This window comes from Clytia hemisphaerica, unplaced genomic scaffold (assembly GCF_902728285.1).
Source record: "Clytia hemisphaerica strain Z4C2 unplaced genomic scaffold, Clytia hemisphaerica genome assembly, whole genome shotgun sequence".
NCBI lineage: Eukaryota > Metazoa > Cnidaria > Hydrozoa > Leptothecata > Clytiidae > Clytia > Clytia hemisphaerica.
Genome location: NW_027103472.1, coordinates 727593 through 754402, shown reverse-complemented (window position 1 = coordinate 754402; position 26810 = coordinate 727593). Strand labels below are relative to the sequence as shown.

The following is a 26810-nucleotide window of genomic DNA, read 5'->3' as shown; positions in this document are numbered from 1 at the left end:
CTGGGCTGTCGGCTTTAGGACCTCTCACGGTAACTGATAGATTATAGATCCCGCCCAGGCCAACCAAGTAGGTTATTACAATACACATCAGCTAATGAATGAAAAATCCCTAAGAAATAAAACACCTACCTAGATAAAGTTGGTCCATCGGTCAGTCGAAATAGATCGAGATCACAACGCATGCATTTCAGCAAACTTCAGCAATCTCTACAGCAAAACCCAAAGCAAAATCAAAAGTCTGAAATACGAAAATCATTTACAACACTTTGTTAGGAAAAACTTTAGTGTGTTAGCCCATGGTTAGTTTCCGTGGTTTATCATGAAAAGTAAACTACCTACTTACAAAAGCGGGACTACACTATTTTTTTCATAATTTGCTTTAAAACTCAAATTAAAAGCTGTTCTTTATTTAATTACTTCAAAAAATTAATTTGAAATTAATATGTAGAGTTTCAAAATCATTGATTATGAAAATCATTTTCGAAAAGAATTCCTAGGTAAAAACTTATTGGTCCTGAGATTACAAAGAATGCTAACCTGCAAATATGTTGTAGTTGTCCCGCGAAAATGACCTGCTCAAGAAAATCTCGGGATTCAAAATAAAATTCACAAGCTGGTCATTTTTTTTTTTAATTCTAGAAATTGGTGCTTGGAGAGGTTTACTTAATAAAGAACACCCTCAAGATGTCAGGCAAGGACAGAATCAATGTGTTTCCATCTAGAATGTAAGATTTTTCTCCTATTTTCTACTAAACTTGCATAACAAATATGAAAGCTTTTCTTTCGTAGAAGAAAATTCAACTCCTGAATTCTCGAACAATTTACCGTCAACTGCTCTAAAACTTGGGACGATTGGTCAAATCTTGGGATGGTTGATTTCTGGGCTGTATTTTCACTTACTGTTTAAATCTCTTTTGACAACAAGTTTGATTTGGTACTTCAACCAAATTTATCAATCAAACTTTCACTATCTCTCATAATCACAATAATTGGTAGGGGGGTCAGTCGAAATTTCAAAATCATTTTCAAAATGTCAAACCAAGTTTAATGAAAAGCCCTTATCCTCAGAAAAAAAATGAGGGTTCACTTATCTTTCAACCTTTACCGTAGAGTCGTTTAATCTCGACATACGTCTTGCAATCTCGACACCGGATCTGTAAAATAATCAAAACAAACCTTGAATGAAATTCTTGGTATCATTCTTATCGAACAAGTTCATCCATCAAACTAGAAGTTCAGTAAACATTGCAATCCTTTATTAAAAAGAAAGCCAAATTATAAAGCAGTTTTACACAACACACGAAACGCATGCAAACTTTGAAACTTCCTCGTAACTTTCTCGTGTCCATCATTAAAATTTTACAACTTTATTACGCTTCAAGTCACGTGATAAAAATATATCGCGCGCTTAGCCTGGTTTCCCCTTCCTTATATATAAAAACACACGCTCTAGGCGCTAACAGGCCGCACGCCGTGATGGCCAGTATGGCGGTCACATTAAATTCAAAAGGAAACCGGGTTCTTTTTATTATTTTCGGTTCACGGTAAAAATGTCTACTAAAAAATTCCTCGCGTGCAAAATGTTGTGATGTTGTGATTTAGACATCTTCGTTGAAAGCATGCTAATTAGTTTTTAGCGATTACTACATCGTTAAAGTTTTCTTTTCAAATATAAGTATAAGTAATAACACTTCACATTTCTCATATTATATTAACAATCTGTGACGTGATAGAGAGAGTACATTTTAGTGATTGATTGATAACTTTGGTATGTATTTGTTTATGTTTGATTTTTTATTTCGAAGACCAGCCTACAGCTATGTCGAGATTGCAAGACGTATGTCGAGATTAAACGACTCTACGGTAGTAGTTTTTCAGATATTCCATTTTGAAGTTCCATTTTTTTGAAGATTCCTGTTCAAAAAACACAAACAAAAACCTCCTACCATCTTGTAACATGTCCACGGCACTGAAATCGAAAGTGTTTCACAAAAAAATCTGCGCAGGAAGTTTGGGGGGCGAGAGTGTTTTTCCGTAGTGCGAGCCATAGAGACAGGACCCTGTCGACGCACCGGACTGTCCGGTGTATTTGTTCGGTGGCAAAAAGTATCCTTTCACTACACCGGATGCAATAAGTCCGCTGTCAGTCCGGTGTTTGCATACAGGGAATTTTGGACGCCGGACATTTATGAAACAAAAAATTAAGAAACACCGGACACACCGGACTGGTCATGTCCGGTGTTTTGATTGTCCGGTGGGAAAAAATATCCTTCTCCGACACCGGACATCCGACTTCCTTAAGTCCGGTGTAGAGATTGTCCGGTGGTAAAAAAAATTCTCTTTTACACCGGATTTTTGTGTCCGGTGTTCGTTAGGTCCGGTGCGTCGGCAGGGTCCTATAGAGACGGGGGTCACTATAACATTAAACTTCCCTTACAATGGAGCAGATATAGATACACAAAAGATAATTGCACAGCATGAAAGAGGAATTAGCGACTCCAGAAGTCATGTAACTTTCGTTGACGTCAAACCAAATGTTTCATTTTTCCGTGAACTTTGAACCCTTGGAACTTTTCTTCTATGTATGCTAAAGCGTTCCGGTTTTTACTAAATGAAAGCCCGTGATCTTAGCTTTTCAGCGGTATATAACACTGTGGACACTGGCTAGACGGCAAAGTGGTAAAATGCCAAACATTTTGCAACATTTTAAAAATTGTTTGCCGACGGGAGAAAAAAATTAGCAACTATCGAAGAACAAATGTGTCTGGAAACGGAGGAAAATGTATTTGGAGGCTGAAACTTTGTATGTTTATCAGAAAAAGGGTGAGGAATTCAAAAATCACAATTGCTAATTCTAGTTCTTTCATTTTCATGCAGTTTTTTTAACTTTTTTGCTTCTTTAGCATGGGAATGTCCGGGTTGGTCTAAAAAGCAGGGTAGCCAATGGGGTAGCCAATTGGGCTGGGTTTTGGGGTACCTCTTTTTGCCTAAACTTTTGAAATCTGAAACCTGTTTTCATGTGGAAATACTATTACAACATCTTCTTAATGATTCCATGTAATAAAATGTAAGATTCCTTTCGAACTTCAGCCACAATAGCCTTTTTTCCAAAGGTACTGAACTTTGTTACTTCTCAAGAGACCTGGCGCCATTTTGTCTTCCTTCTTGGCTTTATTTGAAAATTTACAGACCTAGACCCGAATAAAAAATATATACAAAACAGTTTTTAATATTTTAGATTTAGATTTTATTTATGTTTTTAATTGTTATTTCTGTGAAGCTGTAATTTGATGAGAATCGCCTTTGGGCCATGTGATCTCTAATCTTGTCATATCTTAACAATCCTTTGTTATTGAATCTATTGTTTAATTTAAATCATGTTTAGATGTTTCAAACAAATAATTCCTTTCAAAAATATGGCAGCTTATAATAGGTACAAAAAGTCTTTTGAAATAGCTCTATTATAATGAAGCTCTTTTTCTTACTCCTCGTGCATTAACACGTGGTAATTCATATCTTTGTTTATCTTTGGAATCATGCATGATCAATCTAAGTATCAATCAGATTCATGCTCCCTGGTCAGTAAAATGTGGTTCTATGCATTCATTTTCGGTATTTCTATTCTGGTCTGTAAAATATTTAGGTACCCCATAACCTAGCCCAATTCGCTACCCCAATTGGCTACCCTGCTTTTTAGACCAACCCGGAATGTCCCAAAAAAAAGTTTCTGCCGAAATGGATTTTCTTTTCATTTGGGGTTTCTCCTTTCAGAAGAACTTATTCTTTACTCATAAGTTTTTGTTCCTCCATTTCCAGAGGCCCCTTGAAAATGGGTCCTACCACCTTTTTTGACTCATTAAAGCCTTTTCCAAGCTATTTTCTTCAAAAACAAAAATAAAACAATGCAATGTCTTCTTTCTTCAAAAAAAGATATATCTTTTGTTATTTTGATAAATTAATATACTAAATATTTTACAAATATTTTTATATAATAATATTTTAACACCATCAAAGAATTCTCCCTCCAAATTTGAGGTCTCTAGCTACACTAGAAAAAGAGATATGCAAAATTTAAGAAGCATGACTGGAAAATTTCTTTATTTTCTTTTTTGACACATTTTTCGAATTTTTCCAAGCTATTTTCCTAACCTTTTTTTGACATTTTTAGTCAAATTTTTGACACTAAAATTTGAATATCTTTACAACCACTAATCTTCTGGAGGCCTATGACCCCTCATTTTCTTTCTTTTTCAAAGCTCTACAAGATAAGATAGATTTTGAAAAAAAAATTAAAACTTGAAAAATCTTCTGGAGTTGCTAGGAAAGTCTTAAGCTCTCTGCTGTTACCTTTCGCAACATAAAAATTTGACGGATTCTTTGATTTGCATTTGCTGGAAGATAATGCACGACCCAACAGAACGAACGGTTTCAAAAGAAAGCTTGATCTACCATCTTTTAAACACAAAAAACCATTTGTTACGGGACCGATCTGCTCCTTTGTGATCTTAACAAAAGTAACCATGGTTTTTCCAAATTCGCGGTGCCGTAATCTTGTTCACAACAAATAGGGCAACCCAAGCTCTGAAAATCGAAGATTACAAATCAACGAAGAACGTTAAAGACTTCTGGCTTTTTGCACTGTAAAGGTGAATAAATTCTTTTCATTTTGGAACAAAAAATCATGCAGATATCTTTCTTTATCATTTAGATATTTAATTCTGAATTTTATTTTTATCCTTTTTTTGTTGCCGCGTCTTTTGTCACGCGGGAAAATACGCGACTTGGGTAACTTGCATCAGTGGAGGTTAACATGCATAGCCCTCAAATGAATGAACTGGCTGGTCATTAAAATCTCTAGAGACTTTCTTCCAGCGTGCATGTGCTTATTATTTGCTATCTATGATTCGTGGTATGTTAATTTTAAATGACCTTGGAGGTTCGATAAAATGGTGGCCAAATGGCTGTCCCATGTTTTGTCAGATAGTCCCAAGTTAGAGCAGTTGATGGTAAATTGTTCGAGAATTCAGGAGTTGAATTTTGTTTAGGTGGCAATCTCAAATATCTTCATTTCGCGTCATGTACATTGACAAGTAATCCCTGAGAGAAGATTTTATAGAAATTTGCAACAAAAATGAAAGTGGTCTCTTCTACTGATTGCTTCATAGCGCTCCTTCGCAGCTATTTATCAAATTTCCACCAATGAGGTTGCCGCATTTCAAACGGCCCTTCTTTTTGGCACCTGTGGCCTTTCAGTGGCTTGCACGGCGAGCGGCTGTAAAATCCCACCCTTCATATATTTGTTTCAATTTGTGATCCGTGGCTTAGGTTTTTTCTCATCTTCAATTTACTGAAGAAAGCGGGAATTTGAGAGTTAGATTGTCAACAAAGTGCCATTATTGAACAAAAGAAGATTCATTAATTGAAATAGGGGATTTGGAAAATTTTCTGTGTTTAGTTTTTTGCACAAACCCCTGTAACTATGGACGAGCACCCCGTTACTAAAATGTTGGCTTGAAATCGAAAATGAAACCACTCAAAACGAAAGTAAAATCAGCCCGTACTCGAAATCCCGTAATCTTGATATATGAGTTTAAGTCTACACTGCCTGGGATATTTGATCTTCTCACATCTAAAACTTGCTCAAAATTTGCTATATTTTCTAGTTTTATGATTAAAAAGATTAGTATTGTTGGTACTTCTAAGGTGAATGTGCTTAAACCTGGCCTAATGAAATCAGGTGTTAGCTGGTTAGAATGGTGATGCTCCTCTCATCTTGAAAATCTTTGACTTTTTGCCCAATATCTTACTCTATAATCTTCTCCTAAAGACTATTTCCAGGCGGGGTTCTGGCCTACAAAATCGAGGATAGTAAAAATGTTGATTTACGGTAGTTCTTAGTTAGTCAATATAAAATTGTCCTAGATAGACAAAATGCCGTCTCCCTCGCAGAAAAACAGAGATATATAAACTTTCTATTATTGTAGTCTAGCCAGGAGAAAAATTACAAAAAATAAGGGGAAACAAGAGATGTTGAAATTTAATTGTTTTCTTGGTTTTCTTCTTTTTATTGATTTCAATTTATTAATGTCATTATAGGGCAATGACAACAATGAAACAGAGGTTAAAAGGAGCGCAAAAGGGACACAGTTTATTGAAGAAAAAATCTGATGCTTTGACAATGAGATTCAGAAAAATTTTAAAGACTATCATTGATGTAAGTAACTCACCCTATTTACAATACAATGTCCTTTTTGATTTTAGATAATAATAAATTGGTTGCAAATAAAACTAACAAGATTTATTTGTCGTATTTTGTAAATTCTGGTTTGGCAATACTTCAAACATTCCTTGAACTGTTTGATTTTCTGTGGAAAAAGTTGAAATATGTATGTTGAAAAAATATGTTTTGCCTTTTTCATAAGTTGCCTTAGTTCTTTTCTTTTTAGACGGAAGGAATAAAAACGTAAAAAACCCTGGGATTCCACTCTAGCTCTGCTTTTAAACATCAACTCTGCTAAAAATTGTTTTAAAAAACAGCCAATGATGTAGTAATAATTTTGTATTATAAACTTGTTTCTATCATATTTGATTTATTTAAACCCTCTACTTAGACAAAAGTTATGATGGGAGACGTGATGAAAGAAGCGTCATTTTCTTTGACAGAAGCTTACTTTGCAGCTGGTGATTTCAGGTTTGATTTTATTTTAAACCTTTTCCTAATATTTTATCATAGACTAGGTGAGAACATAACACTTCCCAAAGATCTTCCAAAGAATTATTGAGTTATTTGAGTTAACTTTATTGAGTTATTCAAGTTAACTTTTATTTTAGTAAGTAGAAAACAATGTCACAAATGAATTACCATGCAAAAGAATATGAAGAATAAAACCATGTAGTTAGTATTTGAATTCCTGTTTTTGACACCTTCTTTTTAAATTCTCAAGATAAAACGTTATGAGAATATGCAAATTTCCCTACAACCTTTTAGCTTGGTTATCACTGAAAATGTAGATAAAGCATGGACAAAAGTGAGAACAAAAAATGACAATGTAGCCGGTAAAATTTAATTATGTGTTTTGTGGTCTTTTGATTTCTTTCATGATGTTTTTTTTTGATAATATTTAGCCTTACTGTACATTCGGTTTGAAAAAAGGGATGGAAAAGCAACAAAAACTGATGATTTGACTTTTTTATTATTCAGGTGTAAAACTACCAGTATTTGAAGCTTACACTGATGGGGCAAACAGTGAGTACTTTGTCTAATCTAACTAATTCACCTATCAACCATGAATGTATGAGGGGACTAGTTTAGTGTTTACCTGATAGATCGATGTTAAAATTTTGTGTTATTGGAAAATCAATGCAAAAAATTTAGACATCAGTTATCAATACTTCCAGGTGTACTCCAACCCAGACACCTCATGTTTTCAGGGTTAAAAGTGATAAAGTAAAATCAAGTGTATTTAAAAAATTCTAGATAGATTGTCCTAAATTTGTTTCAGGTAATTATACTCATGACTTTGATTGTTTAATTCACCTGTTTGGGTTGATCAATAGTTTAATTAATAACTGTATCTCATATTTTCTAAGCTTATGAGCTGACTGGATTGTCTCGTGGAGGACAACAAGTGAACAACTGTGCCACCACATTCAACAAAGCATTGAAATTGCTGGTGGAATTGGCTTCTCTTCAGGTTACCATACATAATTCAATCTTTATGATTTTGTCATCAAATGCAGCTTTATAATTTGAAATATAACTCGAACTGAAACACTTATTCCCTAAGCTTGAAAACTGTATAAAAGAGGTTTGCCATAATCAGAATCTTTCTTTAATTGTTGAAGGAATTTCTTGGTCCTTTGAAGATCGAATTAGAGAAGTCAACTAAAATACAATTTCATTTAGACTGCTTTCGTAACATTGGATGAGGCAATCAAAATTACCAACAGAAGAGTCAATGCTATTGAACACGGTAATTGCTGTATCAAATTTGCATCTATTTAAAAATACATTTAATTAGAAGAGAAAATTTTGATTTTAGTTTTTTGTATATTCATGATTCCTTATAAACTTTTTTGTAGTCATTATCCCACGAATTGAGAGGACCATTGCATACATCACTAGTGAATTGGATGAAATGGAAAGAGAAGAATTTTATCGGTAAAAATTGTGTCCCCTAATTGAATCAGCTAAAATCTGTGGATCTTCATATTTTGAGTATTCAAAATGTCTTTGAGGCTGCTATTTTAATAGTTTTGTATTATTTGTATCAGTAATGACCAGAATGGCCAACCTCTTGGCAGTGAAACAGACCACCTCTTTTAACTTTGGCTGTCATTCTTTATCTACTGCTATGCATCTATTAAAGAGATAAGCAGTTAATTACAATTAACTAAGTATAAAGTAGAAGCTGTTTTTTTAAGGGTATCAATGCCTACTCAGATTGGTATGTATAATCTTTTGATTAAAATTGTTGAATTGCTTACTTTCCCATTTATTTACATAGGTTGAAAAAAATTCAAGAGAAGAAGAAGAAAAACAAAGCAGTGAAAGAGGAAGCCTTGAAACAATATCAATTAGATCATCAGCATGAAAAAGTTAAAGGTGAGATATACAATGTCAACACATGGCCTAATCCGAAGGTCAAGAAGATTAATTTAAACAGATTTTACATGAATGATAGTTAATGCTAAAACTAAAAGAAGTTAATGCTTCCAAACCAAGAATTATATACATTTAATAAATCCCTAATTATTGCTTTTAAATAAGCGAGTATTTTCTATGGGACACTCTGCAGAGGTTAATGACACTTTACTTAGATCATGACTATAGAGCTTGTTACAGCCTGACAATATTTTGTGCATTCGAATCACTTCAAAGTGTTCACTTTTCCTGTTCATGTTTATTTGCTATTTCCTTATCATCACTTATCATGAGTATTCTCGAAAAGGCTCAAATACTTGATCTTGTCTCTCTTGCCAGAAGTTTAACTTAGAAAATAAAGTGGAATCTTTTTTGTTGAAAATTTTCTGATTTCACTTTCAGGTTTCAGAAGTCAAGCTTCAACATATTTCTTACTATATTTCTTTCAGATACAGAACCAAAGAATATTTTAGCAGATAATGAGGACGATGAAGACCTCTTGTTCACATAATGAAATGATGGGCTTTGATGAATCAAATATGTTTTAATTTAAATTTTTTATGACTTAATTTATGAATTTTTTTCATGCATTTATTAATTTAGAATGATCATACCATCCTTTGGGGTACCCATAGATTTTAGAATTTTTCTTTGCATTAAACTTTCCTCCTTGATCTTTTCCTTTGATATAGTTATTATTTACTGTTGTGATGAATCACTTAGAAAATTAAAAAATATTGAATTGCAAACTTTTTATATTATATAAACCGATATAAAACTTATTTTTAAACTATGGAAAAGTAAAATACAAAACTAAGTATAAGTGATTCTTCATTTTTTTTGGGCGTTGGCTCTAAACACCATCCGACCCTTGTACCAATAGCTACATGTCATTACATTTAGTGTGCTCACAGATAACCTGGTAATATAATAATAAGATAACCATGAATATCTAAAATTTGAAGAACTTTATCATTAGCGAGGGTTAACTTTTATAGCTTCTAAACAGCTAATTCTTCTATAAATTATGCTAGCTGGCTTGAAGGAATATCTAAAGTTTGAAGAACTTGTTCATAATTGAGGGTTAACTTTTATAGCTTCTAAACAGCTGATTCTTCTATAAATTATGCTAGCTGGCTTGAAGGAATATCTAAAATTTGAAGAACTTGTTCATAAGTGAGGGTTAACTTTTATAGCTTCTAAACAGCTGATTCTTCTATAAATTATGCTAGCTGGCTTGAAGGAATATCTAAAGTTTGAAGAACTTGTTCATAAGTGAGGGTTAACTTTTATAGCTTTTAAACAGCTGATTCTTCTATAAATTATGCTAGCTGGCTTGAAGGAATATCTAAAGTTTGAAGAACTTGTTCATAAGTGAGGGTTAACTTTTATAGCTTCTAAACAGCTGATTCTTCTATAAATTATGCTAGCTGGCTTGAAGGAATATCTAAAATTTGAAGAACTTGTTCATAAGTGAGGGTTAACTTTTATAGCTTCTAAACAGCTGATTCTTCTATAAATTATGCTAGCTGGCTTGAAGGAATATCTAAAGTTTGAAGAACTTGTTCATAAGTGAGGGTTAACTTTTATAGCTTCTAAACAGCTGATTCTTCTATAAATTATGCTAGCTGGCTAGAATGGGATGACTAGATCTTGTCCAGAAAAAAAGTAAACCTAGTGTAGTTTTCGAGTTATTTTGTCGTTTTGCTTTGAAGTTATCTTCTCCAAATGCTTGATTGATTGTTAAACAATTTTTTTGGTGGTTAAAAAGTTTAATTTGACGAAGCATTTTATTAATGATTGTCCTTGAGATTTTTTTAATGTCCATTCCCTTTCTTTTAGCAGGAAAAATGAAAATGAATAAGATTCTGTAAAAATAATAACTTGGTATGGTATAATGACTTGAGCTGTAAGGAAAGACTAAGAAGTCATGGAGGTGGACACTGAAGGACATTCATCCAATGACGTCATCACTTTTCCTTCGTTACCAACCCTCCATGATAACCCTGTGAGTAGTTGGGCTTATAATGGCAAGTTAATATGTATCTACACCTTTGAAGACGGCGGAGTAACTGAAACAATTGGGAATGAGCCGCAAAATCGATAACAGTAAAATGGTTGATTCGCTATTAATCTTGACCAATCAAAAGCTTACATGCTCAGTCGCAGAGTCAGTTCAGGGTTTGTCGTTTGTTTCATCTCAAAAAATGTTTTCACTCTTGTTTTTAGGACTGGGAATATACTATGAGACGGACCATGCAGGTTTGTAAATATTCACATTTACATGAATTGTACACAGTTTACTTCAACTCAAGCAAAATAAGTAAGGTTGAAAGTTATGATCACAATTCTAGAATAAAACAAGTTGGCAAAAAACCCTAAATAAAAGAAGAAGAAAAATAGCTTACGAACTACATTTTTCTTAAAAGAACATCTTCGGTTGTTCTTATCCTTTTGAGTTTAAGGCCTAAAAATGTCCTTAACTTGTTCTTACTTTCACCATTTTGGTAGTGTTTTAGTCCAGTTGCCTAAGTGTTAGATACGGCAAAGCCTTAAAATGTTCTTGCTTGTTCTTAACATTTTGGCCATCGAAGCTTGTTCTGATATAGTTTGCTCTTATAATAAACATGGATGGTCTGATTTCTGCAGTATACATTGCATCGTAGATTTAATTGTCTTACAATCAACAAAATCGTTTTTCTTTTTCTTTTTAGGAGATCATACCTAATTTATATTTAGGACCTTATTCTTCAGCGTGTCGTTCCCAGGTATGTTTTTGTTATCAATCAATCGATCAAACTAAAAGGCTTTCTCATAAGGGTTTGTATGGAGCCGTTACTCTGAATGAGAAGTGAAGTACTGAAAATAACTAAACCAAATAAGACATCGACAGTCGCTCTTTTGCCGAGGTAACTTTAATAGAAAGTTTTTTTCCAATGGACCAGAGTTAAAGATCTCCTAGACATTAAAAGATATATGCCTTAAAGTTATTATCGTCCTCCTAACACATCAGATTATTTGCCAAAAGATTTCAACAACGCTTTCAATGACACTTTAATTGCGGCACAAAAAGAACAAAATGGAAGTTTTAGTACTTGGCGATTTCAATGTAAATTACCTCGACAAAAACGACAATAAACAATTGAAAGCAATTATCAATGTCAATGGCTTCGAACAAATCGTTAAAACTGCAGCGAGAATCACTCCGACAACAGAAACTTTGATTGATCTAATTCTCACAAATAACTCATCAAACATCAAAGACACAATTGTTTATCCCTTATCGATTGGAGATCACGACATAATCGGTTGCAACAGAAAATTAAATTGTGCAAAATATGAACCAATCTTTAAACAAACAAGAGATTACAAAAACTATGACCCTCTGGCACTCTTAAATGACGTGAAAAAGATCGATTGGAATCCTTTGTACCAACTGCATGACACCAACGAGGCAACAATTTTCCTAACGAGCACTTTAAAAACTGTTTTCGACAAACATGCTCCTCATACTACTAAAGTAATCAAAGGAAAACCGTCTCCATGGCTACGAAAAGATCTGACACTGCTCATGAACCAACGCGATCTAGCTTTACGAAAGGCACGTCGAACAAAATCCGAAGACGATTATGAGAAATACAAGAAACTTAGAAACAAATGCAACGGAAAATTAAAAGATTCAAAAAGAAAACACTACAAAGAAATTCTAGAAGAAAACAAATCAAACCCAAAGAAATTTTGGGACACTGTTAAAAAAATATTCCCGACAAAGTCAAAATCAAATGTACCTTTCTCTACCCAGAAGATAGAAAACGAACGAACAGCAATCATCTTCTCCGATTATTTTAGCGAAATCATCAAAAAGCTAAAATCGACCTTCTCAATGTTCACCGACCACGTTTGGAGACCACCTAAAATTCGTCCACTAAGAACTCTTCAAGCCTTTAATTTCACCTACGTACCGAAAATTTTCGTCGAAAGAGAATTGAAAAATTTAAAGCGCAAAAAAGCAACAGGTGCAGATGATTTACCTCCTGGAATGTTAAAAGACTGTGCCACCGAGATGTCCAAACCACTCGCTTATGTCATCAACATGTCCATCACTTCAGGAGAAGTTCCAACACTTTGGAAACAAGCTATTGTCTCACCTATCCACAAATCCGGGGACAAAAAACCAGAAAATTTCAGGCCCATATCGATCTTGCCAACGTTTTCAAAAATATTGAAGAAAGCTGTTAGAAGCCAACTTTCTGACTTTCTCGAAAATAACAACCTACTGACCGATCGTCAATTTGGATACAGAAAAAACCGATCAACCAAAATTGCTAGTGCCCTACTGTTTGATGACTTTCGATCTTCGATCGACAAAGGAGAACTAGTAGGAGCTGTCTACATCGATCTGACAAAAGCATTTGACACCGTTGGTCATGCTATTCTACTGCAAAAGCTTCAAGAATACGCAGAAGACACCGTAATATATGCAACGGAAAGTTGAAAACGCAAATCGAAAGTGATCTGAATCACGACCTGAATAAAGTTTCTGAATACTTCGACAACAACGAATTGATCGCTAACTTGAAAAAGGGAAAGACGGAAACTATGCTTTTTGGAACAGCTAAACGTCTCTCAATGATCGACAAAATCCTTAATGTTTTCTACAGAGGCCAACAAATTAATTATGTACAGGAATACAAATATCTCGGAAACAAAGTTGATCCAAATCTGAATTTTAACAAAACCTTCGATACCTCCTACAAAACAGCATCCGGTCGACTGAGACTTCTCCAAAAACTCCGTTCTTACCTCACTAAAGATGCAGCCTATTCTATTTTCACCATGATGACTGTTCCAATTCTGACGTACAGAGGCCCGATCAAGCTGACATACACCGAAACTCAGAAGAAGCAGTTTAAATCTCTTGAATCTAGAGCTCATCGACTGACGGGGAAACGTATTCCATCCATACTCAACTTGATCCACGCAGAAGCACTAAACCTGATTAAAAGCTCGATTGATAATGAAACTTGTTCAAACCTAAACGGTTATTTTAAGCTGAGAAAACATACTAAAACAAGGAACAATGGGTATCTGATTGAGACCTCAAAAATGAAACTCGAACTTGGAAAACAAAGCTTCAAATATATAGTGGAGCTAAACTTTTTAATGATTTACCAATTAAAGTTAGGAAAACAATTTCTTCTAAGGATTTTTCTGACGCCATGAAGACGCACCTGAAAGTTTAAGCAATATCTTGTATTGCTTTTTCTTTTAAGAGCTCTTCAAATTATCTATCCTACCCTAGTTTTTAGCTTCTCTACTATGCATCTTCTTACTACACATCTCAGTCTTAGTCTCACACCTCTAGTCTCTTAGCCTTTCTGGCCACTTTGACCACGATGCTCATCCTTTGATACATAAGACTAAACTCTATCTTTCGAAAACATTAGATTTTAGATTTTATCAATTTTATCAATTTATAATAGTATTTATTTTTAGTATTTATGTCATTTTATCTAATTTTTATCTTGAGTGTGTGTCTTGAGGTGTGATGTGAAGCGAGTGTACGATTTGGGTGAGAGGAGTGACGTTGATAGCAGTTGTAAATTTTTATTTATTTAACTGATGTATGCTCCTCTTTAAATATTAATAAATTAAATGAAATGATATATTCATACTTAATACTTGCATATTTTTATCGTAGCTAGATGTTTTACAATCTACTGGTATAACGCACATTATTTGTATCCGACATCCAGTGGAAGTCAACAGAGTCAGACCAAATTTCCCTGATCTTTTTTCGTAAGTTATGAATGATGCCTCTAATTATACTTACATTAAAATCTTTAAAGATCTCTCTTGATGATTTTCTTGGCTAGTTTTAAAATATCTTCCTTTTTCACAAATTTTTGTCCCAACTTTGTCTTCGAGTTGAGACCTACTTTAAAATCGCGAAAATTAGAACCCGTGAAAACGCCAGTCGAGGGAGATGGAAGAACAGTACTAGAACGGTCGAAATTTGTTCCAACGAAGTAATTTTATTGATATTGATTGAAAGCTCGAAAATCGGGCCTTATGCCTAAGAAATCTTTTGGAAATATACCTATAATGTCACCATAGTTTCTATCCCCCCTACATTTAGGAGGGGTCTTGGGTTTTGATGAACCAAAAGCAAGGGGGGGTGTTAAAAGTATGACTTTCCTAAGGGGGATTGCCAAAGGGGGGGTCTTCTTACCTAAGGGGGGGGGGGTCTTGACCCCTCTAGAAAGTATGGTCACAATCACAAAAAGTAACTTTATTTCTTTTCAGTTATTTAGTGTTGGACGTCAGAGATGATCAAGATGAACAAATCATGAAGTTCTTCCCTGTGGTAAAACTCGTTTATTTCCTCAAAACCTCTAAGCGTGATGAACTAAAGGTTTTTCTTAAGTATTTTAACTACAGCCAAATCTCTCTAATTCGAACTTTTTTTATTCGTGTCAAACTGTAATTCGAACTAAAACATTGGTCCCCTCGGCTGGGGAGTAGTATAAATTACTCTCTGTAATTCGAATCTTTCTCTGATTGGAATAATATATCGAATTATAAAGAGTCAACTGTGACTACAATCAACCAGCTACTTTTAACTTCAATTCCAGATTAAAGATTTCATTCATGGTTGCATGACAAATAATGGTATTTATATACTGAAAATTTACAAACTTTAAAAATGTCAATTTTATTTATTTAAATGAAAGTCATAATAGAAATAATATATATACAACGACTCGATAAAAGAGAAACTATTAAAAGTTTTCCTGGATATGGGGAAGTGTATTTATTCACGAGGTGGATAATTTTGAAAAGGGTCTCGTTTAGTTTATTTTTTGTATCTTTACATTTCCAAAGGGAAACTCTTTAATTTATTTCAAAATGTTAAAGACTATGTATTCTTACGTCTTTATTTCTTTTTCTTTCAGGAAAAGTTTTGATTCATGGAAACGGTGGTATATCTCGTAGGTCTGTAATATAGTCTGCGTACGACCTTTAGAACTTCTCTGCAATTGAATTACACCCCCTTCCAACAGACCCGGTAGGATTTTTTCAGCCAGTGGGTATAAAATTAACGGACTGAAACTCAATGGGGATTGATACTCACATGTTTTTTATGAATGGGGATTTCAATTATTTTGTATTAAAGTCAGAAAATTCAGTGGGGATGGGAAAAATAGTGAATATTTTGCAGTGTGGATTGGTTTATTTTATTTTGTAATTATCAGTGGGGACAAAAATTGGAGGATAATTTTCCACCGGGGACGATATTTCGACTAATTTTTCCAGGGGGAAGCAGTGGGTCTATGAGAAAGGAGTGTATAGGAGTGTATAGTTCGATATGCTTTCATAGATTTTGAAGCTGTCTATTTTTTTTTTGTATATTTAACTTCCTTCATATAAACTTCCCTAAATTTTCTTGACCTATAACTTTAATATTTAGATATTAAAATGCTTTATATTCTCTTTCAGTGCTGCGCTCGTTATAGCTTATCTAATGGAGACATACGGGTTAACGTACACGCGAGCATACAATTATGTTCAACAGAAACGCTTTTGTATTAATCCTAATGAAGCTTTTGTACGACAACTTATGGAATATGAACCCATCTACTTGGCAAAGCATCAACTAAACATAACCTCTTGTGATCAAAATAGAGGTTTGTGAATTATTTGAAAATATGTGATTTCTGATCCTATACAAATCAAGCCCAGTTTAAGGTGATAAAAGCAATACATGTCAAAAAATGTTGGATTGAAAGATTGTTGTAGCGAGGGGAAGACATTTGCGTTAGTGAATGGTAGAACATTCATTTGATGTCCTCTAAAGGGGGGCCTAAAGGAGTACTACAATCCAATGAGAGTCGGTAATTTTGCTTTAAAGTTCCGACAAACTATAAACAACGCGAGACTTTTTGTCTCGATTAGACGAAAACCAAAACCCTCATTGCGATAATTTTTTTCAAAATACATTTTGATTCGTTTCAGAGACATCGAAAAGAACATTTGATGATTCTGACGATGAAAGTACAGCTGGAATTTCCCAACCATTCAAATCTCCCACCAAACGAGTTCACGATTTCTATGATCACTGAGTTTTTTATGGTATTTATAGAAAGTTTATCTTATTTATTGATGTAGGAATAATGCGTTTACTTAGCTTTGCAATGACGTCACAAGAAAAAGAGGATTATTTGCAATGAAGTATAAGCTCGAAGGGCTAGAAGAGAATCTCCATGGTAGGATTTGAGGCCAGTATAATCTTACCAAAATTGAGTGGTCTAGCGCAGCCTGCCTTTTTTTTGCACAAATGCCAGATTGAAACTAAAATTTACAACTGTAGATTTCGAAAAAATATCACTCGAAAACAAAGGAAACATTAGATTCAATCCGTCGTTCAAGGCTTCACTTTTTCTTTCCTAAGAAAGATTTTAAAGATTCGCTTCTAGCTCTTCGGGCTTATACTTCATAGATTATTTGATCGCTAGTCTCGTTGGCATGTTTTAAAGTTCCAAGAGACTTGCGACCAGCAGATGACCTAGCTTCTCTTAAAAACTTTAATTTTTGAAGATATGTCTTTCAAAAGATGGATCCAGCGATTCTTAATTTTCCACGAGGCTTTTTAGCGTTAATGAATGGTCTTTGCTTGAACGATTTGAAAATCTTAACTCTACACAAGTTTTGTTCTGTTCTGAACACATATTTTTCTATTTTTTTAGTTTATGAATTAGTGTTTTAATTACGATACAAGAGTTTTTTATATCATTATTATTTATGTAAATATAAAACCTACAGGTAGAAAAAGAAATGTTTGGTGTTCGAATACCTTTATCATTCCATGCGACGATGTTTAGATAGACATAGAACCACGAAGATTTTTCAAATGCAGAGGATTGATTTTTGATTTTTTTTTCTTTTAACGTAGATTTGCATTCCAGTCAATAAATTACTTAAATGAGAAACGTCTCATATTTACCACTTGTTATTCCTTGTATATTGCTCTTATCTCTCTTTTTCAGGATCTAACTTTTAAAACCTTTCTTTTTTACAGTAAAAAACTATTTATAAAAAGAAACAAACCAACGTCACCAGCATGGACAAGGAGATCATCATCACAGCACCAAGTGACATAGAAATGGTCAGAAGACAAAGCTTTCATTCGTTTGTCATTGATATTGTAGACAGTAAACTTTTTGGAGGAGCTATCTTATTTATTATCTTGTTGAATACAGTCATTTTAATTGTTCAGACAGACGAAGAGACCAGTGTTAAAGGAGGTATTTGTTTCTAGTCTAGATACATTCTGAAGCTTGCGAGTACTTGATTTTCTGTGTAATTCTAACTTCGCAAGTATTTAAATTATAAATTTTGCTTTGCGCAATTTAGTACATTTTAAATTTTCAATTCGCGAAAATTAGTTCATTCAAGGTTTTACTAGAAAAGCTGTTGTCAAAGTTTTAGTCCATTTAGGTTTTTTATAACTGTTTGTGCAGAGTAATCTTTAGCCAGTTACTATTTTAGCAGGGGAATCATTTCCCTGATATTAGCAAACCGTTGAATAAACAAGATCTTATGATGTCGAGTTGAGTGACTTTTTTTGTATTTTTTGTTTAGAATTTCAGCTTTATCTCTAGTTCCCAGGCCTTATTTTATTTTTTTTATTTTTTCTCTTGTTACAGGATGGTATATTGCGATTCTCGATAATGTATTTCTGGCAATTTACATGGTTGAACTTGTACTCAAGCTGTATGCTCTAAGATGGACCTACTTCAAAACTGGTTGGAACGTAATGGGTAAAAAAAATGAAAAAAAAAATATCTTCGCATTTTGTTATGAAACGTGGAAGGTTTTAAAGGCATTTAGAATGAAATGATTGCGTGTTATTCTTTGGCTTCTGAAACTTTCTATCTTTCGGTGGTCTTAATTTTATTATCGGTTTAAGTCATTTGACATTTTGATTTTCAATCAAAGAATATACTAGACCTCATCCTTGATGACGCTGAGTCCAGTGAAGTAGACTAGAGGATACTGCAATCTTGGAGTTTTCACTTTCGTTTTCAAGAATTATGGCTAAAATATAAAACATGTTCTAAAACCCCATCAAAGTTTAAGAAAGTATTATTAAAACATAAAAATTACCTTGTTTGATTGGTCATGGTCTCTCTGTTTTTCTCTAAAAAGAGACTGGATCCACTGTAGTTGTATGGCTTTGCTGCGTGTTTAAGCAAAGCCGAAAAATAAAGTCGACCAAATTACACTGGGCCACTTATCAACCTCATCCAGTCTTTCAAAAAGCCATAAGTGGCCACCAGGCTAAAATATGCTGAAAAGTCTTTCTAATGTCATGTAGTAATTCTTAATTTAAATTATGTTTTTTACAGATTTCATCATTGTGTTATGTACAACCATCGATTTCATCCTACCAACTATCGTTCAAAATGTAGGATATTTCGATGTAGCTGCCATCTTTAAAATGTTGAAAATGTTCCGCGCCATTCGTGCGTTACGTGCTTTACGTGTCCTTCGTACTATCAGGTAATCAAAATTAAGCTATATGTAGTACAGCTACAGCGTTGGCTTTACTATTCGATAAGCTCCATTATTCGATAATATTGAAAGTCAATAAGAAACCCTCAAAAACGACGCTTTGATATTCAATACGCTCTCGTCTTCGATGAAAATCCAATTCCCCATGAAAATCGTATTGGACACACGTCAACTGCACCTCAAAATCTCGCAACGCTCAACCGTGTCACGACGAATATATCCTACCACGGATTTGCCGTTGTCAGATACTTCCGTCGATACTTCCGCCGTTGAATTAACGTTAGCAAATTGCGATTGCTTTTGTTTTGTTCCTTTAACTTTTTCTTTTGTTTTTCTTATTTGCAGATTTTTGAAGAATTTGCAAGTAATAATGACGACCATTTTAAAATCGTTTCGTGCTTTGAGTACAATTGTCATGCTACAAGGATTGTTCCTCTGTATCCTTTTTCATCGAATTTTTTAATGCTTTGTCTCATTTGATAGTGAAGTCTCTTAACGTATACCGTCGTTTTTAATAAGATTTTTTTATAACACTTCTCGCACTAAGATTCTCCTGAGTTTTCCGAGATTTTCCGCTATTTTTCCTGGGATACATGTTTTTTTTATAAGCATTGCACTTGTAAGCATATCTAGGCTCAGACATGGGGAAAACTTAAGCATATGCTAAGCATTATGTCGAGCCTATGAAAAAAGTATAAGCTACTTTGTAGTATGGATATAAGCAGTATTATAGTAGTATAGCAGCATATAAGCAGTATTAAGTATTAGGATATAAGCATCCCTCAAGCATTTTTCAGCCTTATTAAGCTTTCGACCTAAGCATCTCTGAGCTTGTTTTCGGATTTTATATGCTTATAAAAAAAATGTAATAGGCATGCGATTGGAAAGGGTAGTTACGGGAAATCTTGTATTTACTTACGAAACTACTTAATCTTCCGAAGCTCATTTCCCAACTACCCGGGGTCAAAGGATAGTAAAGTGGCAATGGAATCTTTGTGCTGGAATAAAATCCTGTATACAAAACGACATTAAAGACAACGCAAAAATAACACCTTATTTAGTCACTTAGGCACCTGCCAGATGACGTTATCGGCTTGCTAGGCAAATGAAATTTGCTTTAATTATTCAAAATTAAAGTATAGAATATTCTCCAATCAAAAGCTGTTACAAGTTGTCAATGATCATAGCGAAATTACCTTATCGCCAATTGACAGTCCTACAGGGCTCATGCAACCGGGGGGCTAGGGGGACATAGCCCCTCACTTTTTTTAAATAAGATGTTACTTTTAGAATATCACACTTCATACTTTCAATAACTCCGTTTCTGAGAAAATTCAGTCTGAAATAGCGTCATTTCAAGGCATATTAGAGGGTCAGGATGGGAATTTTCTCGCGTCCGCACTAACCAAAATAGCGCCTCCTTGGTCACTATATTTTTGGCTCCTCCACTTTTCCTGCTTCTGACATAAGATTAATTCTGTTTGCAATGTGACCTAGAGCATATCAAATAGTTTGTAAAACTATTAAAAAGAATGAACGAGAAGGTTTGGGTACAAAATATCAAATGCATTCCTTGACATAATACTGATTCCACAAACGGAAGACATGTTTGCTGTGATTGGGCGTGGTTTATTTTACGAAGTTTCTCCGAACCGTTTTGGAAGCATGTCGCGAGCATTTTTCACACTTTTCCAACTGATCACGTTAGACGATTGGTATTACATGTACACGGACGTCATTGAGTTGGATTCAGGTTTTTTCTTAAAGTTGTTTACGCATTCTCGTCAAAATCATTCAAAATCATTGCGGGTATTCTTTTCAAATCTGAAAATACTTCAAACATTTAAACACATTTAATATGTACAGTCAACTCGCTCTAGCTCGAACCTCCATATTATTCGAATCTTTCTGTAATTCGAACTAATAATACTAGTCCCTTCAGCTTGAAAGTGGTTTAAAGTACTTGCTGTATCTAATTCGAATCTTTCTCTAATTCGAAGAAAATCTTTGGTCCCAAAAAGATCGAATTAGAGAAAGTCAATTGTATTTCCAAAAAGTTACTTTGATAAAATATTGCAAGCACTCACAAATAATAATTATGTCTATCGGTGGCAGGATTTTTTTTCCTAATCTAGAATAAAGCCTTCCCAAAAATCAATTTAAAGAGGGTATAGGTAAAAAGGGCATTATAGATAAAAAGAGGGGCAAGAAGTAAGGGCCCCACCCCCAAAGATCTTTGGAAAGAAATTAGTGACGATGTGCCACAAAGGTATGCTGAGAAAGGAAGGTCGTTAAGTGAGGGTTAGAAGACTAAAAATAACCGTGTAACAAATTGAAATCGTTTTTTGTTTAATTTTTAGATTATGGTTTTATCATTGTGTATCTCATGATCTATATTGTGCTCGAAAATTTCATCTTCTTAAAGTACGTTTGAAATTTTCAGGGTTTTAAGAAAGGGGAAACAAGACCGTAGATGATATGAAGCTGTGGATTTTACTGTATTGTATAGTTTCCTCTCCCCTTTCTACTTGGAGCATGTACTGTGGAGTCTCCATTACTCGAGGAGGGGAGTTGGAATCGTTCGAGTTAAGGAAATTTCGAGCTAAGGAGATTGGTTTATAAGGCATTGTTAAGTGAAGGTACGGGACGAGATGGAGCTTTTACAAGCTCTTATTTGATTTGGTTGGTCGTTTCCCAGTAATAAAACAATTTTGTTACTTTTTTTAAAGAGCGCGTCATTTTTATTACTTCAAATGACCAATTATTAAAGTATCATATGAAAACTCCATCTCATCTGGAAGTGACAAGAAAACTTATCCAATTTAAGGAGACACTCGAGTTATAGCGGTTCGAGTTTCCAGTGTATTTTGAAACGGAATTGATACCTTCACAAACGATTCAGTTTTTCTGCAAGAGCGTAAGTAAATTACTTTCGATCAAGACTCTATAATGTCCTTTGAAACTTTTTCTTTGAACTTTAGTTTGTTCGTCGCAGTATTGGTGGATAATTTTCAGCGAACATTGAATGCATCTGAAGCTTCCAAAAAGAGAAGATCCATTAGAACCGTATTCGCCAATGTAAGTCAGCTTATCAAAATATTCCATGGAAGAAACTAGAAGTGCTGAAATAGCAATTCCCGCCCGAACTTTAAATTCTGAAAAACGTTAAAATACACCAGAGTCTCAATATATTTCGAGACAGACGGTTTTGACGGCCGATTTCTAGTTAGAATAGGCAAAAAGTTTGCAGTTAAAATCTTTCCTTGAAAAAGATAAAAGATTGGAAAAGTTATACGGTAAATTAGCACTTTTACAGTCTTCGATTTTGCGGGCCAAAACTACGGGTTATTCCTCACTCCACCCTTCTCAAAGGTGTAAATGCCAGAGCTCATTAATTAGAATAGGTGGAGCAGAAAGTCGGCTTTCTAAACTAGGATTAATTGAAAAAAATTCAAAACATTTTAAGCATTTCGGATGAAGGGAAGGAGTAACGACCACATTTTTCAAGTTTGTTAGATTTGACCTCATTTAAAAAAAGAACTAATTTTCCATCTTCCTTTCCCAGCTGGTTGGTACACAACATTGTTTCAACGTTAATCTAATGTTCATAACGTCCATATAACGTTAGATGAACGTTGAAGCAATGTTGTGTGCCAGCTGGGTTGTTCTCATTATTATCTGAAATAAAAATTACTCATTGATTATTGATAACAAGTATTTTCCTTTGATTCAGGAGAAGGTAGCAGCGATTAATGCAGTTCCCTCTGTCACTGACGAACTTGATTCCAAATACTCCTTTGAAGGAGAAAGCTCGGGTAGGTTAGATCTGTTGCAACTTCCCTGAGGTCAGGCCAAATCAATTTTTTATTCATGGGCCGAGTTATTAATAGAATAGTGTCACGTGGTCGGTAAGAAGACTTCTGACAAACAAGCGAGTTAGAAAATTAAAAGACTTGCAAGGGCAAATAAGAAGGTTTTATGATAACACAAAATTCCGAGAAAAAATAAACGAACCAAAACTTTGGAGAATTAGAAAACATGCGGGAACGCTGAAAATGCTGTCGGGCCCGTGAAGGATGCGTACACATAATAATACCATACTGAGATAAAAATCACAACGAATACAAAATGAAATCATTGAGTTAGTTTTCCTCACAAACACCATAATTCGATGATTCTTGTCAAAGATACTTAAGGCTTTACTCAAATCATTGGTGTACCTTATATGGCAGCTCAGTTTGTTTTCTTTTATTTTTAGATGATAGTGATTCGAACATCCATCGTCCAATCGTTGAAGATTATTACTCCATCAACAGAGTACCTGAAGCAAGGTATCAATTCATTCTGGGCTTAATGTTTCGAACGGTGGGCTGGGTAGTCGGGAGTTGTTTATTTTTGGCTATATTGTCTACAGATGGTTATTGTTAAGATGCGATTATATACAGTTATTTCTATAGAGATGGTTATTGTCGAAATATACGGTTATTGCTAGGAGACAATTATATTTTCGAGATATTATTAGTTACACGGTCTTCTCGAGGTGGGATACGGGATATACAGGGTTAGTAAAAAACCATATTGGTGAGGAGGCTTTCCCTGCAATATTAATGGTATTGTAAAATTCACTCACACTCATCTTACATTTTTTATTTACAAACCGTGTCCTCATGTTCGGGTGACTCCAGTAAAAGTAGACATGAAATTAAACTATCCTGTAAGGGTCAGAAAGGTTCGGTAAAATGCACTGTAAGGGTACCTTTTTCACTACCCAAAAGCTTCACTGTACGGGTCCAATTTGAAAGCTAAACTTTTGACGGCACATTATGTCGTTTGCCCCCGCCTCCTCGGGGGAACCTGAATATAATTTTACAGGATTTATAAATTTGTAAAAAGATTAAAAATGTAATTTTCCTTTAATGAAACAAGTAATGATCACGTCCTTGTCTGGTTTAGGACTGGATTATACATTTCCATATTCAAATGTGTTCATTTAGAAATAGATATTATCGGAGTTAAATAGGAGTACAATAAAAATCTCTTAGGAATTCTTCGAGGGAATTCTATTGTAATACTCCCGAAACAATCCCACAATGCATCGCTTTTTTAGAAAAATCAAAAACTTCGCTAAGATCTAGAAAAGAATCATGAATTTGCCTGCTTTCAATTTCTAGAGAACGAGAGCTGTTGACGAATTATTTCACAATCTTGGCAGGTTTGGATTACAATGTTCACCAACATTTACTTCAACAAAATTTGTTAAATGAACTTGTTGATGCATCAATCACGGTATGAATTATCGCTTACTTTTTTTGCTTTGATATATCTTTGTTAGGTTTCCTTTGATGACTTGTTTTGGACTGCAAAGTAAATATTATCGACCATTTTGCCTAAAACTGATTGAAAAAGTGTTGAGTCGAAGTATTGATATCAAATTCTGAAATCATTAACACGTTTACGGATACTGAAGGCTCTCGCTAATTCAAACTCCTATTATTCGGACCTTTCTATAATTTAAGCTTATTCTCAGTTTCCGGCAAAAAGTAACCCATGTAAGGTACCCTCTATTTTTCGAATCTCTATGTAATTCGATCCATTGGACTTTCCATTCCAGTTCGAATTAGCGAGCGTTAACTTAACTTACATCATTTACATCATTCCATATAGTAAACATACTGAAAACAGGATCGGCTCCTTGTGGCGTAAGGGTTGATAGAAAATTTCAGTATGGTTTTTTCTCTAGATGAATGATGTTCCCGAAGAATTGATCTAAACAGATCTTTCAACGATGGCATGGCCTATCAACTACGATATAAGAGCGCCCAGACGATTAAAACATGTTCAGACATTACGGTTTCTCGTCGATCTGGTATGGTTACGGATAGGAAATGTTTATATTTATTTCGGAGCATTTTGGAGCAAGGAAGCAGAGCAGAACCGTACCAATGAAAATAATGGAGCGAAACAGTTTAAATCGGTTTTGCCCTGTAACGTCTTTTGACGCTTCGAACGTTTGTTGTGTTTTCCCTACTATTTTGTTTCGAACGATGTCGAATCGTTTTGTAATGTCTTATACCTTCACTGTAACATTTTTGGTATTTCTTGGGTATTTTCAAAACGAGCTCACACTCTCACAACCCTGTCCCAATTCTTTGCCACGGAAAGTCATGTGACATCTTTTTCAACCAATAAGATTTAACAATTTCGAGGGTAAAACAAACACTATGGTTTAACTCACTAAAAGATTATGTTAACTGAAAACACATATGTAATCAATCTTTAGTAAGTGTTCTGTTGTACCCCAATACTGACGTCATGCCGTGGCGAAGAATGACACGTCGCCTGCGCATTAAGGAGGCGAATGCCATTGGGATGGTAAATCACCTCTTTTTAAAAAGTTGAACAAGAGTCTGTGTCTCTAATACGGGGTTGTACTTCCTTTGTTTTGACCCTTAGAATCCCTGTATCAGTCATCAACCAGGATTCTTTCTAGCCCAATAAGGACGTAATAAAGGGGTCAAGGGCAAAGAAGGGCCATAATTTTTACTAGGTTGGAGCGATAGTTCATTGTACATATTGATTAATTCTATTATTGTTCATATTTTATGTAAAAATATTTCTTACACAAAATATAAGAAACGGTACTGAACGAGTAAATCTTTTTCTGGAATAACCATTACCATGAAAAATGTAAACAACGCAACTAAACCATAACTAAATTATTAGGCCCCCTTTAGGCGAACAGCATGTGTTGCACGTTTTGTGACAAATGTTACGCATAATACATAAAACGTGATCCTTAAGTGCTTGACACGATCTCCCTTCGATCATATCTTCCATCCGAGTATTCTATGAAAATTGGAAGAAAGAAGAAACCCCTCAAGTAGAAAGGTTCAGGAACAAGAAGCATTGGGACACCCCTTCCCATTGGAAAAGTTGTCCAAAATATCGTCCGCCTGGTAGAAGATTATCCTCCAATTTCTGTCCCCACTGGAAATAATAAAATAAACTAATCCTCGTCTCCACTGAATTTTCACTGCAAAACATCATACTATTTTCCCATCTCCACTGAATTTTCTGACTTGAAAACAAAAGAATTGAAATCCAGCCATAAAACTATCGGAATAACAATCCCCATCGAGTTTCAGTCCTTTATTTTTATCCCCGCTGGCTGAAAAAATCCTACTGGGTCTGCGGAGAAGAAGGTGTATTGGGGCAAAAGGAGAAAAATTTAGAGTTTCACCATGAATATTTAAGGACTTTGACCATCGTGAATTTTCGATATTTGCCATGTACAAAATATAGATCTCTGCCTGACCTCTCTGAACCAACAAAACTATGGCATGCTATACATTTTCTGTATGGCCAACTATTTCTGAATCGAAAATTTAAAAATCGCGATGAAAAAATTTGGTGAAAAAGAAGATGAAGAATTTTGTGAAGAAGAGTTTTTTAGCTTTGAGGACCTTATTTTCGGCGAAGAAAAAACATTTTTGAAAAATTTTGCGTTGCACAGTATACCTTTAACCAAACTAAAATAAAAATAGATTTTCAGAAAATGTTTGTAAGACCTTCTTTGCCTGAAAATCTTGAA

General features: G+C 34.5%; 3 protein-coding genes across 4 annotated transcripts; all 3 read left to right on the top strand.

Annotated features, from left to right (window-relative positions):
- Positions 1–574: 574 nt before the first annotated feature.
- LOC136798375 (V-type proton ATPase subunit D-like) lies at positions 575–9461 on the top strand. The gene is made up of 10 exons (XM_067054986.1): positions 575–725; positions 6097–6214; positions 6612–6691; positions 6989–7056; positions 7202–7246; positions 7591–7694; positions 7907–7973; positions 8083–8161; positions 8508–8605; positions 9094–9461. The coding sequence occupies exons 1-10, from the start codon at positions 685–687 to the stop codon at positions 9153–9155; spliced, it is 762 nt and encodes a 253-aa protein (XP_066911087.1). The 5' UTR covers positions 575–684; the 3' UTR covers positions 9156–9461.
- A 1003-nt stretch (positions 9462–10464) lies between these two features.
- LOC136798373 (serine/threonine/tyrosine-interacting protein A-like) lies at positions 10465–17441 on the top strand. Its single transcript, XM_067054984.1, has 9 exons — positions 10465–10652; positions 10874–10906; positions 11359–11412; positions 14346–14443; positions 14951–15011; positions 15280–15316; positions 15601–15640; positions 16145–16332; positions 16661–17441. The coding sequence occupies exons 1-9, from the start codon at positions 10575–10577 to the stop codon at positions 16765–16767; spliced, it is 696 nt and encodes a 231-aa protein (XP_066911085.1). The 5' UTR covers positions 10465–10574; the 3' UTR covers positions 16768–17441.
- Positions 17442–17727: 286 nt separating this feature from the next.
- Positions 17728–25477, top strand: LOC136798372 (cation channel sperm-associated protein 1-like). 2 transcript variants are annotated; one of them, XM_067054983.1, is made up of 11 exons: positions 17728–17810; positions 18352–18465; positions 19054–19207; positions 19565–19656; positions 20823–20972; positions 21580–21643; positions 22201–22297; positions 22953–23034; positions 23478–23550; positions 24391–24505; positions 24960–25477. In XM_067054983.1, the coding sequence occupies exons 2-11, from the start codon at positions 18396–18398 to the stop codon at positions 24987–24989; spliced, it is 927 nt and encodes a 308-aa protein (XP_066911084.1). In that variant the 5' UTR covers positions 17728–17810; positions 18352–18395; the 3' UTR covers positions 24990–25477. The 2 variants fall into 2 exon arrangements, with proteins under 2 accessions (XP_066911084.1, XP_066911083.1); XM_067054982.1 differs by having other exon boundaries at positions 17728–17949.
- The last annotated feature ends 1333 nt before the right edge of the window (positions 25478–26810 follow it).